The sequence below is a fragment of the Priapulus caudatus genome, unplaced genomic scaffold, assembly GCF_000485595.1.
Source record: "Priapulus caudatus unplaced genomic scaffold, Priapulus_caudatus-5.0.1 Scaffold437, whole genome shotgun sequence".
Taxonomy (NCBI): domain Eukaryota; kingdom Metazoa; phylum Priapulida; class Priapulimorpha; order Priapulimorphida; family Priapulidae; genus Priapulus; species Priapulus caudatus.
Genome location: NW_014577498.1, coordinates 83,399 through 97,849, shown reverse-complemented (window position 1 = coordinate 97,849; position 14,451 = coordinate 83,399). Strand labels below are relative to the sequence as shown.

Below are 14,451 nucleotides of genomic sequence, written 5' to 3'. Positions count from 1 at the left end.
AGATGATTAAAATGAACGAGCGACAATATGAGAAACGCATGACAAAGTATCAAGAACATATCCAGACAGTATCAGACAGTATGAATTCACCGACATACGTTCAAGTCAGCAGTATCTGAGAAGCTGGTGATTGCTCAGGCGTAGTACAATCGGAAGTTATTAACTGCGGGTATTTAACAATCTTTAACACTGTCGTCAACAAAGTTGGTCAGATCGACGAGAACGGGAGACCCGATGCAGGCAAGCTAAATCGCGAGTACGCACTTGCACGGACGCAGTAGAGAACGCTCGTCATTTCACGACAGGCAATCAATAGCGGAAAGGACGCCTTGCGCGTGGCGCCGCAAATGAAGCGTGCGTGAGTGGTTCACTAACACGTGTATAATCGTGGCATAATATATATATATAGTAATAAAGAAGTCACACACAAAACCGTGTAGAAAAAACAAAGTCAATGTATAGAATAAGGCTGTTCTAAAGTTTAATGACAAGCTTCGAGATTACATCTCTTCATAGCAGTCAGCAGACATTCGGAATAGAATCAAAATAACAAAAACAAATACAATGGCGTTATAGATTTAACAAAAGTAATGAATCACACAATTTGCCGCGTTTGCCACTGAATACGGACGACCAAAAAGAAAATCGACCACTTATATATATACACACACAAAAAGCCACACGCACACGCACATCCATTGATTAGTATAAGATCTTCGCAAAAGAAGCTTCCAATCTCTTGCTTGAAACACCTTAAAGCGGCCAGATTTTTAATGACTTTCAAAATGAATAAACCTGATACACAGGACGGTCCTATAGTTTCTAGCTGCAGTTGTCCTACTGAACAGATCTCCTGCTTTCTTAGAATAGACTTGCTTCAACCTGATGGTACAATCGCTAACAAACATACGTCAAAGATACCGTCTCATGCTCTAGGCATATTTTGAGAATTTTTCGTTTTTTTTTAACAATGATACAGATTAAATTCTATATTATTAGTCCATGATTTCACACGGACATAAATCTTTATAATCACGGTTTAATCGCTTTAATCGGTACATTTTCTAACAACGGGCTTCTGATAACTTTTATCCGAATACTGCATACCCTGCATAGTTGTCGAATCTAGTTTTAATGCAAAAAGTGTTTTACTTTCAATGGAATTTTTATTCCAAATGTTAATGGCGTCACTATGGGTACGAAAATGGCCCTATGGCTATGCTATCGTGTCTATTTGTCGGCTAATTGAATAAAAATGTTCGCGTCCTTCATGAACCGCAAAACCGAGCCTTTATCTTCGTATCATTGATGATGTTTTTGGAGCCCCATCCATGAAACTTTCCTGATTTGCAAAATTCATCGAACATTGTCAATCTTTCCCTCCGTGTCTAAATTTATTCATACTCTACATCATGCTGAAGTCTTCCTTTCTGACATTGGTTTCTAATAATCTCTTTGGTATAACTTAGTTACCTCGGTGTTTTCATTAAAGCCCAAGCTGACAACCCATGTACTTAATCTATTGTATTCTTCGTCTCACCTCGCCACACTAAAATAGCCTCCCGCATCTCAATTGTTACGCATTTAAAAAAGATATGCAGCTTCAAAAACTGATTTTATACACAAAAGCTTCCAACATTGATGAATGTTTCACACGCCGTGGCTATAATCATCTGATCTATCTAAAGAAATTAAAACAGATACTTTCCCTTAAATCGGTGTCTTAATAACGCCTAGAAAGAGGCACCGATGTCGGTCGCGTGAATAAACGTCAGCAGATGTATCATTGGATTTAACCTAATCCACCTTCAATCCTGAGCATCAAAAGTTTGTTATTGATAATATAAAATTCTTCCAAATGATCCAATACACAATAACATGCTTTTCAAACCCACACTTTATGCTCGTACAGACGTGATACTAACCTCCGCGACCTCTTGTTTCAGCACCTCGTTTACAACTCTGACAACACGTGAGCCACCTGGCGGTGATACACGTGTTTGTCGGAAACGTTGCAGACTTGCACATTTTATCACAAATAGGTCTGTGGTTCAAGGCTCGGGGAAGTATTATAGTGCGGGATTTATTTAGCATTACTTTTAACAGTTTACATCGCGTGTCGACGAACCATCATTTACCGCCATTGAATGCGTTAAATGCCAAATTTACTATATTGCAAACAAAACCGCCGTCCTTGCGGATTAGTTCTTGTTGAACACACTAAGAAATCTATTGCCCTCAATTTGCAATGTGTTTCCACGTGTGCCTGACCATGTAACCGAACCGGTCAACCCATTGATGACGTGCGGTGTTGTGCTGCCACACTGACACCATATTACAATAGGCTCACTACCGACAAATACATTGAGCAGAAATTAATTTCTGAGGTTGGTTGTTTGAATCCAGGTGGGCAATGAACGCTTAAACTTAGTAATACGTTGTGATTTTGAGTCGCATTGCTTCGTTGTGTGTGTGTGTGTGTTGTCGTTGTGTGTGCGATGTGCGTGTGCGTGTGCGTGTGCGTGTGCGTATGCGTGTGCGTGTGCTTTTTGTGTGTGTATATATATGTGCGTGTTCTTTTGTCGTCCGTATTCATGGCAACGCGCGAATTGTGTGATTCATCTATTTTGTTATTGCTACTAAACGATGTAATTTGTTTTTGATATTTGATATTCTATTCAATATCTGCTGACCTGATGAAAAGATGTCAATCTCGAAAGCTTGTCAATTAAACTTTTTAAACACCCTTATTCTATACCTTGACATTCTGTTTATTATATATACTATATATATATAATATATATATGATATATATATATATATATAGTATAGACTATTAAGATATAGATATATCATAACTAGATCTATTATTATTCACTCACTGATAAATATAAATATAGATATTATTAACTACAAAAAAAACATTATCAAAAATAAATAAAATAAAAGCCTCCACTTTACTAAATTTGTTGTAAGATGGTTGTCGGATATACCGTGATCGCGTGGGGACGTGAGGATGAGCGAGATGCGTTGCATTGCCTCGAGCCCTTTAGAGATCACTTCACGTATGGCGAGAACTACGGAGATGTGGCTGGCTACCTGGCCAAAGCATTCAACACCCGCAACAGCAACACCGGCAGCAGCAACACCCGCAACAGCAACACCCGCAACAGCAACACCGGCAGCAGCAACACCCGCAACAGCAACACCGGCAGCAGCAACACCCGCAACAGCAACACCGGCAGCAGCAACACCCGCAACAGCAACACTGGCAGCAGCAACACCCGAAACAGCAACACCAGAAGAAGTGGGAGCATTTTCTCACTCCTGAATAAAACATAACTCATTTAAATGAGTGGCCCCATTATAATAAAAATTAAAAATATCTCAATTAAGCAATTTGGCAATGAAACACTGACACCAATTTATCACATAAAGTTATCAGCCAAAGCCTAAGTAAATTGTTTTATGATGATAATCATGACGACATGATGACAATGAGGTTTTTGATACATGTAACAATTAATTTACATTTATTTTAAGGAACAATAAATGAGCCTAGTGTATACTATCTGTGTAGTCCCTGTTTCTTTGACAATAATAATAGTTGGGTGTTTCTGAGGTCAGGGGGCAAATTGCAGTTTTAAATTACTGAATTTTTTTTATCATCCCTTTGGCATATTTATGGAATTTTTCCAATATTTGTAACACCGTGGCCCTGAAACCACAAAGATTATTACACTTTTTCACTTTTTTACTTTTTTGTATACCTTTATAAGGGCCTATACATCAACTCCGTTACAATTTTGTAACGGAGATGATGTAACGGAGTTGATAATTTTGTCATGTTTTACCTTGTTGGTTCCACATGGAGCAAGGGCAAGATGCAAATAATGTTTTATTCAAGAGGTCAATATGCCTGTCTTCCTCAATTTATGATGTTTGGTTTCTATGGTTACTTATCATACAATTTGCGTAACAGAGGTGATGCATGCATTTAAGTACGCATTTATTTTTGGCAAATTTTCCCCTTGAAATGTGATGCTGGTTGGTCTGATTGATCTGATTTGGTCTGATTGGATCTGATTGGTCATTGGTTAACACCATTGTCTATGAATAGATGGCAGCACAATACAGTCGTAACGGAGTTGATAAAAATTCAAAACAATAGGTCTGAGGTTCACCCCTCCTACACTTATGGTCACAGGCACTGAATTACAGTTGAAACAATAGCAACCCCACCCAAACTAGATTTCCCATCCCTGAATGATGACAACAGCTTCAAATCATTGGTGGAAAATTGGCTACTATGGGTTAGGACAGGCCATTCCGAGACCATCTGAACATTGAACTTGATTTTTTTTTAAAGAAATCTCATGTATACGAAATCCATTTTAGTGCTAATTTTTTACCATGATCCAAGACATTCATCAAACAATAAAATTGATTCAAAACATGGCAAGTCATTGAAGAATTCTGACCAAGAGTGGTCAGGACAGCAATCTGCCCCCTAATCTCAGAAACACCCAGTTATACTGGTGAGCCTTATAGGAGGCATGCAACAGTAAGCCTCCGCAAATTGTTCACCGTTGCACTATTTCGTCTTTAGAAAACGCTTTTTTTCCGCTGAAATTCGGCAATAAATTGCATGCATATTTTTCAAATAATTTAATTTTTCATTTTTCATTTTTCATTTTTCATAATTCATTTTTCAAATAAATGCAATAATTTGCATTATGCACGCAAGTTAGATGCGTCGTGGACGTCTAGAAAGCATTAGAAGTAAAATTGGTCTTGTCGTGACATTCCGTCAGGTGGCGTAGCCATGGTGACCGGTTGGTCATTTTTGTGTTTGAAATGTGATCCGACTACTTTGTAGAAATTCGCGTCATAGAGCTGACAAAAGTTTCGAGCAGAGCATAGAGCAAGAATCTGTAGTTATTTAACATGAATAAAGTGTATGTTGTGTACTCGGCGAAACAGTGCAAGTAGTTTTAATTAATTTCTGTTCGACGCTTATTCAGGCCTGCTGCCTATGGACGCCTTCTACTGTTGTACAACACCTAGAACCTTTTTACAGCAATCACTAGCTGTGCTGAGAAATGTAAAATGCATTCACATGGTTTAGGGGCCTTTGACCCACACATTCACAAGCTTGTACAATAGAACTATACGCGTAAATGTGGAAACGCAATTCTCAAGATACACCGTTATCTATGGTGGGTGTATATATATAGGTGAGCTGAACTTCGCCACGGTCATAGATAGAAAGTAATAGCGGCATCTCGACAGCCGGTCACTGACACTCAGCCGTACTCAAGCGTATCATAAGCGCATCTCTTACCGGTATCCGTACAGGCATACAGCGCACTAGCTCTAGAAGTACTATAGCCCTCTCCGCTCCGCCGCAGGCCTGCGGCGGAACGGAGGGCTATAGTTCTATAGCTAACAGCGCACATACAATACTGCACACAGACATCAGTTTTGTGTTAGTGATTACACCATTGGTTAACGCGTGTTCGAGTGACAACAAAACATATAGCTAGTGACGGTGGCTCCTGCTACCAGACTGCCGTATATAAGCGCTGCACGTGAGGCAGTCGCTCTCTTTACATCGTGTAATTTAAATCGTGTGAGCAAGGTGTGCGATTGTGGCGGTACGTGCAATAAAGCTGGCCACCGTGGAGCATCATAAAGGATGCAACTACTTCTTACCGTGTTTGTTGCCATAGGCATAGCTTCAAGCCATCAGGTTAGTGCTGCTCAAGGGGTCGTTGTCGTAACAGGTACTACAGATATGTACCCGAGGTACATATATGTATACACAAAGTGTACCGGACTTGTACTACAGAAGTGTACCCTAACCCTAACACTAACCCTAACCCTAACCCTAACCCTAAACATACCTCATATAAAAATATAAACATAATACTAAACAACCTAAAACTACCTCGGGTACATATCTGTAGTACCTGTTACGACAACGACCCTTCGTGCGTTAGTGCTGCTCATAGGATCTATGTCCCCCAGGGTACTGCCGGAACGTACCCTGGTAACTATTTGATATGGTTAGGGTCAGTGGCGCCCGCAGATAGAAGCACTGGAAGCACAGTGCTTCCAGTAAATTTTGGGTTAAAAAATGTTGTTCCTACATTTTGTTCCTAAATCTCTCTCGCAAGTCTCACCAGATTGCATCTCCAGACGTCTATACCATTCAAAAATTTTCAGGGGGAGGGCATGCCCCCAGACCCCCCTAGCATGCAGCGCGCTTGCTTTTTATTATCACTGAGGATTTTATCCTTCTGTGCTTCTACTTTCTTAAGACCTGTGGGCGCCAGTGGTTAGGGTTAGGGTTAGGGTTAGGGTTAGGGAGTAGGCGTAGGCGACTCCTTAGACTCGTTAGTGGAGTAGGCGAGGTACGGTCCAGCATATTAGATAGTACCAGGGTACGTTCCGGTATACCGGACCGTACCCAGGGTACGTTCCAGCAGTACCCTGGGGGACATAGACCCTCTCAGCGTTAGTGCTACATATATACACAGAGGGAGATAGATATAAATCAGGAGTAGATAATAGGGAGTATAATTATTTAGATAATAATTCCCTATTATCTACTCCTGATATAAATAGATAGATAGATAGATTTAGGACCTTTTACTTTTAGGACACAATATGATACCTTACACACTATGTTTCGTGGCTTATAGGACGCACTTTTTGCTCAATTATAATAACTCCAAAAACAGCTTTTCATCCTAGAAGTTGAACGTCGATGTAGCGGATACTATAGTAATTGAGATTTTCGAACAGCATTTTATAATATTATACATATCAAGAGGACATCCTACAGTACATGGTACCCAATGCTGATAGTGAGATAGGCTCACGATATACAGGGAATTTGAGTGATATAAATTAACTTGATCACATTACAGGGTTCGAAATCCTAACGGGCCCGCGGGCCCGATGCCCGTACTTTAAGGCTCGGGCCTGCATTTCTAATACTATTAAACAGGCCCGACGTGCCCTTAGAAAATCCGACGAGGTTGCCGTCTGTCTCTCCCGTTTCTACCAAAACCCGTCCTTTTTAAACCGTCCGCATCCTCGTCGCGACCTGTTTAGACTTAAACTAATTTATGACGCGGGTAGTGGATATGATGACCGGTCGCGACTAATGTCCGATGGTACCAGGTAGGAGCGCCGATCAGCGTGGACGTTGCCATAATGGCTTGGGCTTGCCATAAGCCATAAGCCATAGGCTTGCCATAATGGCCTAAAATGGCATGGACATGGCTTAAAATAAAAGGACATGGCAAGCTGTGATTAAAGCAGTCAATGCCGCATCCAACAAGCCACAAACTCAAGATGAGGTGAGTGTATGTATGGGTGTGTGTGCGTGTGAGGTGATGTGAGTATAGGTGAGGTGAGGTGAGGTGGGGTGTGTGTGTGTGTGTGTGTGTGTTCAACTTTCATGTCTGCCAGGAAAAATTCAACCCTATCTTTGCCTGATTTGGCTGGTTCCTTAGATGTTTACATTACTCAACCTTTTTATTTGCTCTTGCCATGAAATCAACTAACCGACCCTAAGGAGCGTTGTTTTTCTCTGCCCTATATGTACCAAACATTAGCTTTATCATTCAAGATGTGTGATCCACACAGTAAATGATCAGTGTGTGAACGCGTGCGCGTGTATGATGATGATGGAGACGTACCTATGCCTGTTTGTGCGTACTAACGTTAACCATTGTAAAAATGTCAAATTTCAGTCTTTTATTTAAAAAAGTAATTGGCCTGGCGGGCTTCTAAAATCCCTTACCTACAGGCCCGGGAGGCCTGTTAATTTTCAAACTAATTTCTACCCCTGCATTAACAGGTTATTAAAATCACATTAACATTAACAGACTCCGAGCAGGCCAGTCCGTAAAACTACTAACCGCAATAGATACTAAGTTACTAACGTACCACGACTTTAACATGGGCAGTTCACCGCACCACGTACACTCAACTAATATTCGCCGATGCTGGCCTTGCACGCGGCGAATACTGTATACCCCATAATTCTCGCGTACACATATTTTCGCGAATTCAGACTTGACGAACAATTTCGCGAGTGGTTGATATCGCCGTCGGTGAATTATAAATTATTCGGTATTATTCGGCATGAATTATTCGCGTGTTGTTATTTTCGCGGTTGGGGGACGCGTTCGCGAAAATTAAACCACCGCGAAATATACAGCGTATACAGTATTACTGCGGGGAGTGATCTGTATGCGAATTATTGCAGGCGCAATTTGTCCGCCCACGTTGCGCGTGAAGATGTTTGTTTATACACAATACGTGCACGGCGTGTGTAACACCAGAGGTCCCAAGTTGGGAAAATCCAAGAAAGGGATCACTTGTGATAATGGAAACAGGAAATAAGTTGTGGCGGGCTGCGACGTGTTTGTCGCGGCGCGCCACCATTTTTTATAAAGTATACATGTAAAATATAATGCAAATTTATTGTGAAAACAAAAGATTTTGACATTTGTGGCCTTTTATTGTTCGCTGGAATAAAAGTACATCAACAGCCACCGCAAATTTAGTAGAGGACATTCAGCTACCTCGCCGGCTGTTGCGTTATTATGTGGTAGCGAAGTATATAAATGTTCCAGACTGAGTTCAAACGCAGTAGCCTTATCGACATGGCAGGGATACTCACGGTCAGATGACGACCACCAAATGCGTTTACAGAGTCAGAGAGAGCTCTGTTCGAGCCTGTCCACATATGCGTGCATTACGGGTGGTAAAGAACACCCGTGGAATTTTCCCCTGGTAGAAATACGAGTAGGTGCGCTTGGTTCACCAAAATTTAACTAAATTCCATATCATGTTCTGCCTCTACGCCGCTTCACGTTGTGGTTTGATAGTAGTAAATCTAGCAACGCTAACCAAAAGTGCATGCACAATTAACATGGTTAGCCGCCGCACTATACCTACATCCTAGCCCGTATCAGATAAAAAGGTTCTGCTCATACACCCCCGTTTTCTTATATTTACAGAAAATTGGAGCGTTTGGCTATGACTGCGAGACCCTGAATCTTATAGGTGCTTGCATTGACTTACCTGCACTGGAAAACATAACAGAGTGTGACATACACAGGTATAAGGGCTAGTTAAACAATCACGGTACATACCGTTAGTTTGTTTTCCCATTTGACGTTGCAAATAGGAAATGGGTTTCTGACCTATTTCCTATTTTTAAAATGAAAATAGAAAATAGGAAATGGGTTTCTGATCCGTTTCCTATTTTAAAAGTCTAAATAGGAAATGAGAAATAGGTTTCTGATCCGTTTCCTATTTTAAAAGTCTAAATAGGAAATGAGAAATAGGTTACTGATCCGTTTCCTATTTGCGAAGTCACGCAATGCAATGCAATGCAATACACGCACGTACACGCAGGTACACGCGGGTACACGCATGTACAAAACCAAGATCATACTATTAAAGTAGTACGCGCGTATGATTCAACAGCTTCTTGTCATTGTCGTGGTGTAATAATTATTCAGCCATACTCACGCAGAGAAAAAAATACACGGGGGCGGCGGGCGATTTCGCCCCCGAAATGCCAAAAAGAGCTCCCGAAAACATGATATCGGGGGCGACCCCAAAAGCAAAAGTCGCCCTGGAAATCGATTGTCCAGGTCGGTCCCGCGCCTTGCCGCTCTCGCTCGGCCTCTGCCGCTAGCGGCAGCCGGTTCCACGGCGCGGTAGAATTTATGGTACGGTCTGACTGTCAAGTGTTTACCATTTAAGCATGCATGAGTGTACTGTACTGTATTGCATTCAATCAAGCGCGCGCCGCCGCCCGCGCGTATATACGTGTGTGCCTGTGCGCGTGCTTGCGTGTGTGCCTGCGCGCGTGCGTGCGTGCGTGCCTGTGTGTGCCGGTGTGCCTGCGGGCGTGCTTGCGTGTGTGCCTGTGCGCGTGCTTGCGTGTGTGCCTGCGCGCGTGCGTGCGTGCGTGCCTGTGTGTGCCGGTGTACCTGCGGGCGTGCTTGCGTGTGTGCCTGCGCGCGTGCGTGCCCATACACACGTGCCTCGCGGGCCGCTTTCTCAAACCCCTTGAGCTTCCAGGGCCCTTACGCGGGCCCAGGACCCCAGCCGCAAGAGACTTCGCGTATAAACAATCGATCCCCCTCGCTCGTACAGGCAGACACTCCACTATTTGCGCTAGCCGTAATAGTTCTGTGTTTAGCAGAACCTGTGATGCATCACTATTCAAGGTGCATTTGTGGTTGTGACTTGTGTGTGTGCGTGCGTGCGTCCGTGCGTGCGTGCGTGCGTGCGTGCGTGCGTGCGTCTGTGCGTGTGTGTGGTGTGTGCGCGCCCCCGCGAGTGTGTATTAGCTACTGTGCTTGTGTGTACATTTGAGGAAACAGCCCTGGAAAAAAGTCGCCCTGGAAAGTGGAAAAAGAGCCCTGGAAAATGAAAAAGTAGCCCCCGAAATTTTGGGGGTTTTGCAAAAAGAGCCCCGGAAAAAAATAATTAATTTTTTCACTGAGCCATAGTGCCGTCATTGTAATAATTTCCAGTACGCGAAGCAATGAAGCTAGCAACTTTATCAACTAAAGGTACAGAGCGAGAATTTCACGGCTTTGCACCAAAGAGAAGTTCTTAGCAAGCAATTAATTATCGAGGTAGTAAAAGTGGTCAGGGAACATGTTAGTGCATTCAAAAGATATCACTACAACTAGTAATGATAAATTTGTGAGTTTACAGCATTTAATACACTAACGCGTGCATATATACCATAACGATGCAAAATACGAATAGCAGTTCCCTGCATGGTAGCGTTTTACGTCAGTTTGTTTGGTCTACTTACAGCCTAAAGCCCACCAATGCTTACCATATGAAGCCAATGAAACTGGGAGTAGCTGTCTATGGAATTGACCTCAAAAAGCCGGTCTCGGAGGAAACGATTATCCAGATAAAATATGACTTGCTCAAACATAGGCTGCTTATATTCAAGAACCAGGGTAAATATGTTTTATTTATAATTCGTCGTTTTCTCCTACTAGTACATAAAATGTCGCATTCACAGTCGCCAACACAATGACAAATGATTTTGTGAGAATTTGTTGACTACTCTGTAGCCTGACTGCTAACTCAAACTTCAAACGACCACTTTTATCGCAAGTAACTAAGCTGCAGGTAAACGTTTTTACAACACTTATGACGGCATGGGTTTATCGGAAGAATCTACTTTAGGTTTCCCAATAGTGATAGCAAATACAATATAAATCTCCAAAACACATCATGTGATAGATTTAATATCCAAGTTAGGTATATCGACTCTGCCCAGTATGTGATTGCAGCTAGTTTTACGTCATTAAAAAGAGAAGGGGATCGAATCAACTATCTAAATTAACAGTCGTAGCAATGGGTACATGTTCTTTTCAGGCATTGTTCCTGCAGAGCGGCAAGTGTCTCTGATGGAACAGTTTGGCAGAGTAATATCTCTCCATCCCAAACACCCCGACTCGCCACATCACGGGGTGTTAAGGATTTCAAACCACTTCAGACATGGCTATCAGAAAGTGGGAGTCAGCGCATGGCACACAGATGGCTTCTTCGTAGAGCGTCCATACAGCTACGTTGCTTTTCACATAATATCGATATCCATGAATGGGGACACATGTGAGTTATAGATCATATGCATGCTACATTAGTGTTCGCTACGAATTCCATATACGCATCGGCCTACCTTTTAATCTCCCAACAGTATTAACTATTATATTATAATAGCAACATGCAATTTGCGTTCACGAATCATGGATTCACACACAAATATCGAGAGAGCCAAGCCAGCGATAATATGTCCACGTAAGCAATTAGGCCTACACCCCTAACAGTTGCACACTATTTCATCTCATACGCCCTGGTTCCAGACTTTTGTCGGTGACAGAACTTTGTCGTCTGTTATACATACATGTGTTCGTGCTTGTTAGTTTTACAAGCTTTCTTACTTTGCCTCATCAATCCTAAGGAAGTGTAAGCTACTAAAGACTCCTAACCATTGCGCCATATCATTGACAATTCTCTTCGACTGATTCCATCTCGTGCCAGCATTCATGTCGTCTGGCTCCACCTCCCATCTCCAGGAATAGCGTGGGTGCCCTCTAATTCCTTTCCCTTATAGACTTGAGGGACAAGATAAGACTATAGATAAGATAAAGATTGCCGTGTGCTGCTCGAGGTGGGCTTTTGGAAGGTGTGACCTACCCATCCCGTCTCCTCCTGCGAATCTCCTGTTCCATAGAGATCTGGCTGATATGCCTGCATGCTAGGTCGGGGTTGCCACCCCTATCCGTCCAGCATGTCTGAAGTGTACACCTAAAGCACTTGTTGATGAAGGTTTAAGGTACTGCTATTAATGCTTCTGTTGTCCACCAGGTTTTTGTGTCGTAGTGCAACACTGACTTTGAATTACAGTAGGACTTTTGTTTGGGTGCTAATCATCCTGGAGCTCCATACGTTCCTCGGAGAGACGAAAGCTGCTCGGGTTTATGGATGCTATCCTTGCTATCATTCTCGGTTCCACATTATCGGGATAAACGGCAAAACATAAACCAGGGGATGACATCCTTCAATGTCTGATCTCTAGGGGTGATCTGACTGTTAATTTAACGTGTGCAATATTGGTCCTGACAGAATCGTCATCCTCGTGTTTTTACCCTTACAAGCATATCCTGTTTAGCTTATTACCAGCACTAGCAAGTTTTATTTACCTGTAGCTGTTATAATCCAATAAATCTCAAATACGTGTTATGTCTTCCAGTCATCTTGCCATATTTGGGTTAACAGCCCAATCCATATATGTCAGTGGGGCTGTGCAGGTGGTCTTTAATTGCTACTTTGTCCATTTTGGCCTGGTGGTTTTGCCACTATTTAGCTGGACTGCTTTCCTGATCTGCTCTCTATTTTTTTGTTGCAGTTGGCTAGAGATTGCCTTTACTCCACTTAGAACCCTTATATTTGTAACAATCTCCTGAACATCTGGCATCTGCCCTACACAGATGTTATCTGAATTTCTGTTCTATAGTTTGGACATATCTAGGTTGCCTGTGTGAATTCTCCTGTTAGGAAACACAATTAGTCCAATAATGAACCGCTTGAATGTACCAGGACTTCCAAACACCTCGTCATTTTTGTTTATCTGTTCAAATTCCTTTTCCCATGTCTTTCTCAACACCACAATTGTTGTTAACTCTAGTTTTTGCAATGAAATCCTCCTTGCACATTGTTATGACATTTATCTTTTGTTTCTCTATTACGTTTTGTAGTCATTAGAAGATATGCCTTTTGCTTCTCCATCTTTGTTATTTATTGGCAGCATAAAACTGTATGATGTTTACCAATATCCCTTCGCTGTTAGGCCGAAAGGGCGAAAGGGCCGAAAGGGCCGAAAGGGCGAAATAGATTATCATTAGGCCTGCTGCCTCTCATATGATAAAAGCTCTCTCCTTCTTTCAAGAGCATTAAAGGACAATTGAAGTCAAATTTCATAACTTCTGTAACGTTTTTATACATAGAAATACATTCAATAACGTATTCCATTTCAAATCCGGCGCCCAATTAGTAATAAACACCTGAATAATTTATGTTACTATATCGAGGTTATGTGACGTCACGGACCATTTCGAGAGACGCCATTATGTAAACGTGCGTGTGGTGGTTAAATATTCGATGTTTTTAGCTCGATATTCGATTTCTCATGCTTATTTATCATGTCAAGACACAAACATGTAGCCTGTAAGTGTAATTATATTCATGTACATACATATTACCTGTGTGGGTAATGCATTCACGGTATATGTACATGACTTGCGTAGATACATGTACATGCCATGCATACATGTACAGATACATGTTGATTCTGACCGAGCGTGATAAGCCCGGTGAACAGTGTACTCGCATGACTCACTTGGTCTAGCGTCGAACTGGTCTACAATAACCCTGGTCTTTTCATTCTCATGGCAGCATATACATTAAGGTGCCGTACTCATTAATTCACAAACACTACAAGAACACCAGTATTTGTCTACAGTCCTATCTGGTACCGAAGCTTCCATTCCGCCATGTTGTGACTGTTCTGATTCTTGAGAAGTTTGTGCCGACTCTTCGCGTTGCTTTTTCAGATGATTGTTCTCAATTTCTTCTTGTGTATATTCAGGCTCAAACCTATATCCAACTGGTAAATCACTATAAATATCATGATCATCTGAGTAATCACTAGAATCACTGAAATTATCACTTTCTGTCTCCATCACAACACTCAGCTTTAGCGTGGCGTCGTCGTTCAGAATGGTCCGTGACGTCACATGACCTAGATTAATATTCATGTGTTTATTACTAATTGGGCACCGGATTTGAAATGGAATACGTTATTGAATGTATTTCTATGTATAA

At 41.9% G+C, this 14,451-nt stretch overlaps 3 protein-coding genes across 8 annotated transcripts in view; 2 read left to right on the top strand and 1 right to left on the bottom strand.

The window, feature by feature from the left end:
• The window catches only part of LOC106810386 (von Willebrand factor A domain-containing protein 2-like), a 6,194-nt gene extending 3,137 nt beyond the window's left edge, over positions 1–3,057 (top strand). The window contains exon 5 of the mRNA XM_014813721.1: positions 2,977–3,057. Coding sequence (XP_014669207.1) covers positions 2,977–3,014 — 38 coding nt within the window. The 3' untranslated portion in view covers positions 3,015–3,057. The remainder of the gene's footprint in view (positions 1–2,976) is intronic.
• The window catches only part of LOC106810383 (DNA polymerase lambda-like), a 37,048-nt gene that overhangs the window by 12,405 nt on the left and 10,192 nt on the right, over positions 1–14,451 (bottom strand). The window lies entirely within an intron of this gene.
• LOC106810385 (alpha-ketoglutarate-dependent sulfate ester dioxygenase-like) overlaps positions 5,466–14,451 on the top strand; it is an 11,190-nt gene continuing 2,204 nt past the window's right edge. The window contains exons 1-4 of the mRNA XM_014813719.1: positions 5,466–5,752; positions 9,042–9,142; positions 10,867–11,018; positions 11,443–11,679. Of these exons, the coding sequence (XP_014669205.1) occupies positions 5,699–5,752; positions 9,042–9,142; positions 10,867–11,018; positions 11,443–11,679 (544 nt within the window). The 5' untranslated portion in view covers positions 5,466–5,698. The remainder of the gene's footprint in view (positions 5,753–9,041; positions 9,143–10,866; positions 11,019–11,442; positions 11,680–14,451) is intronic.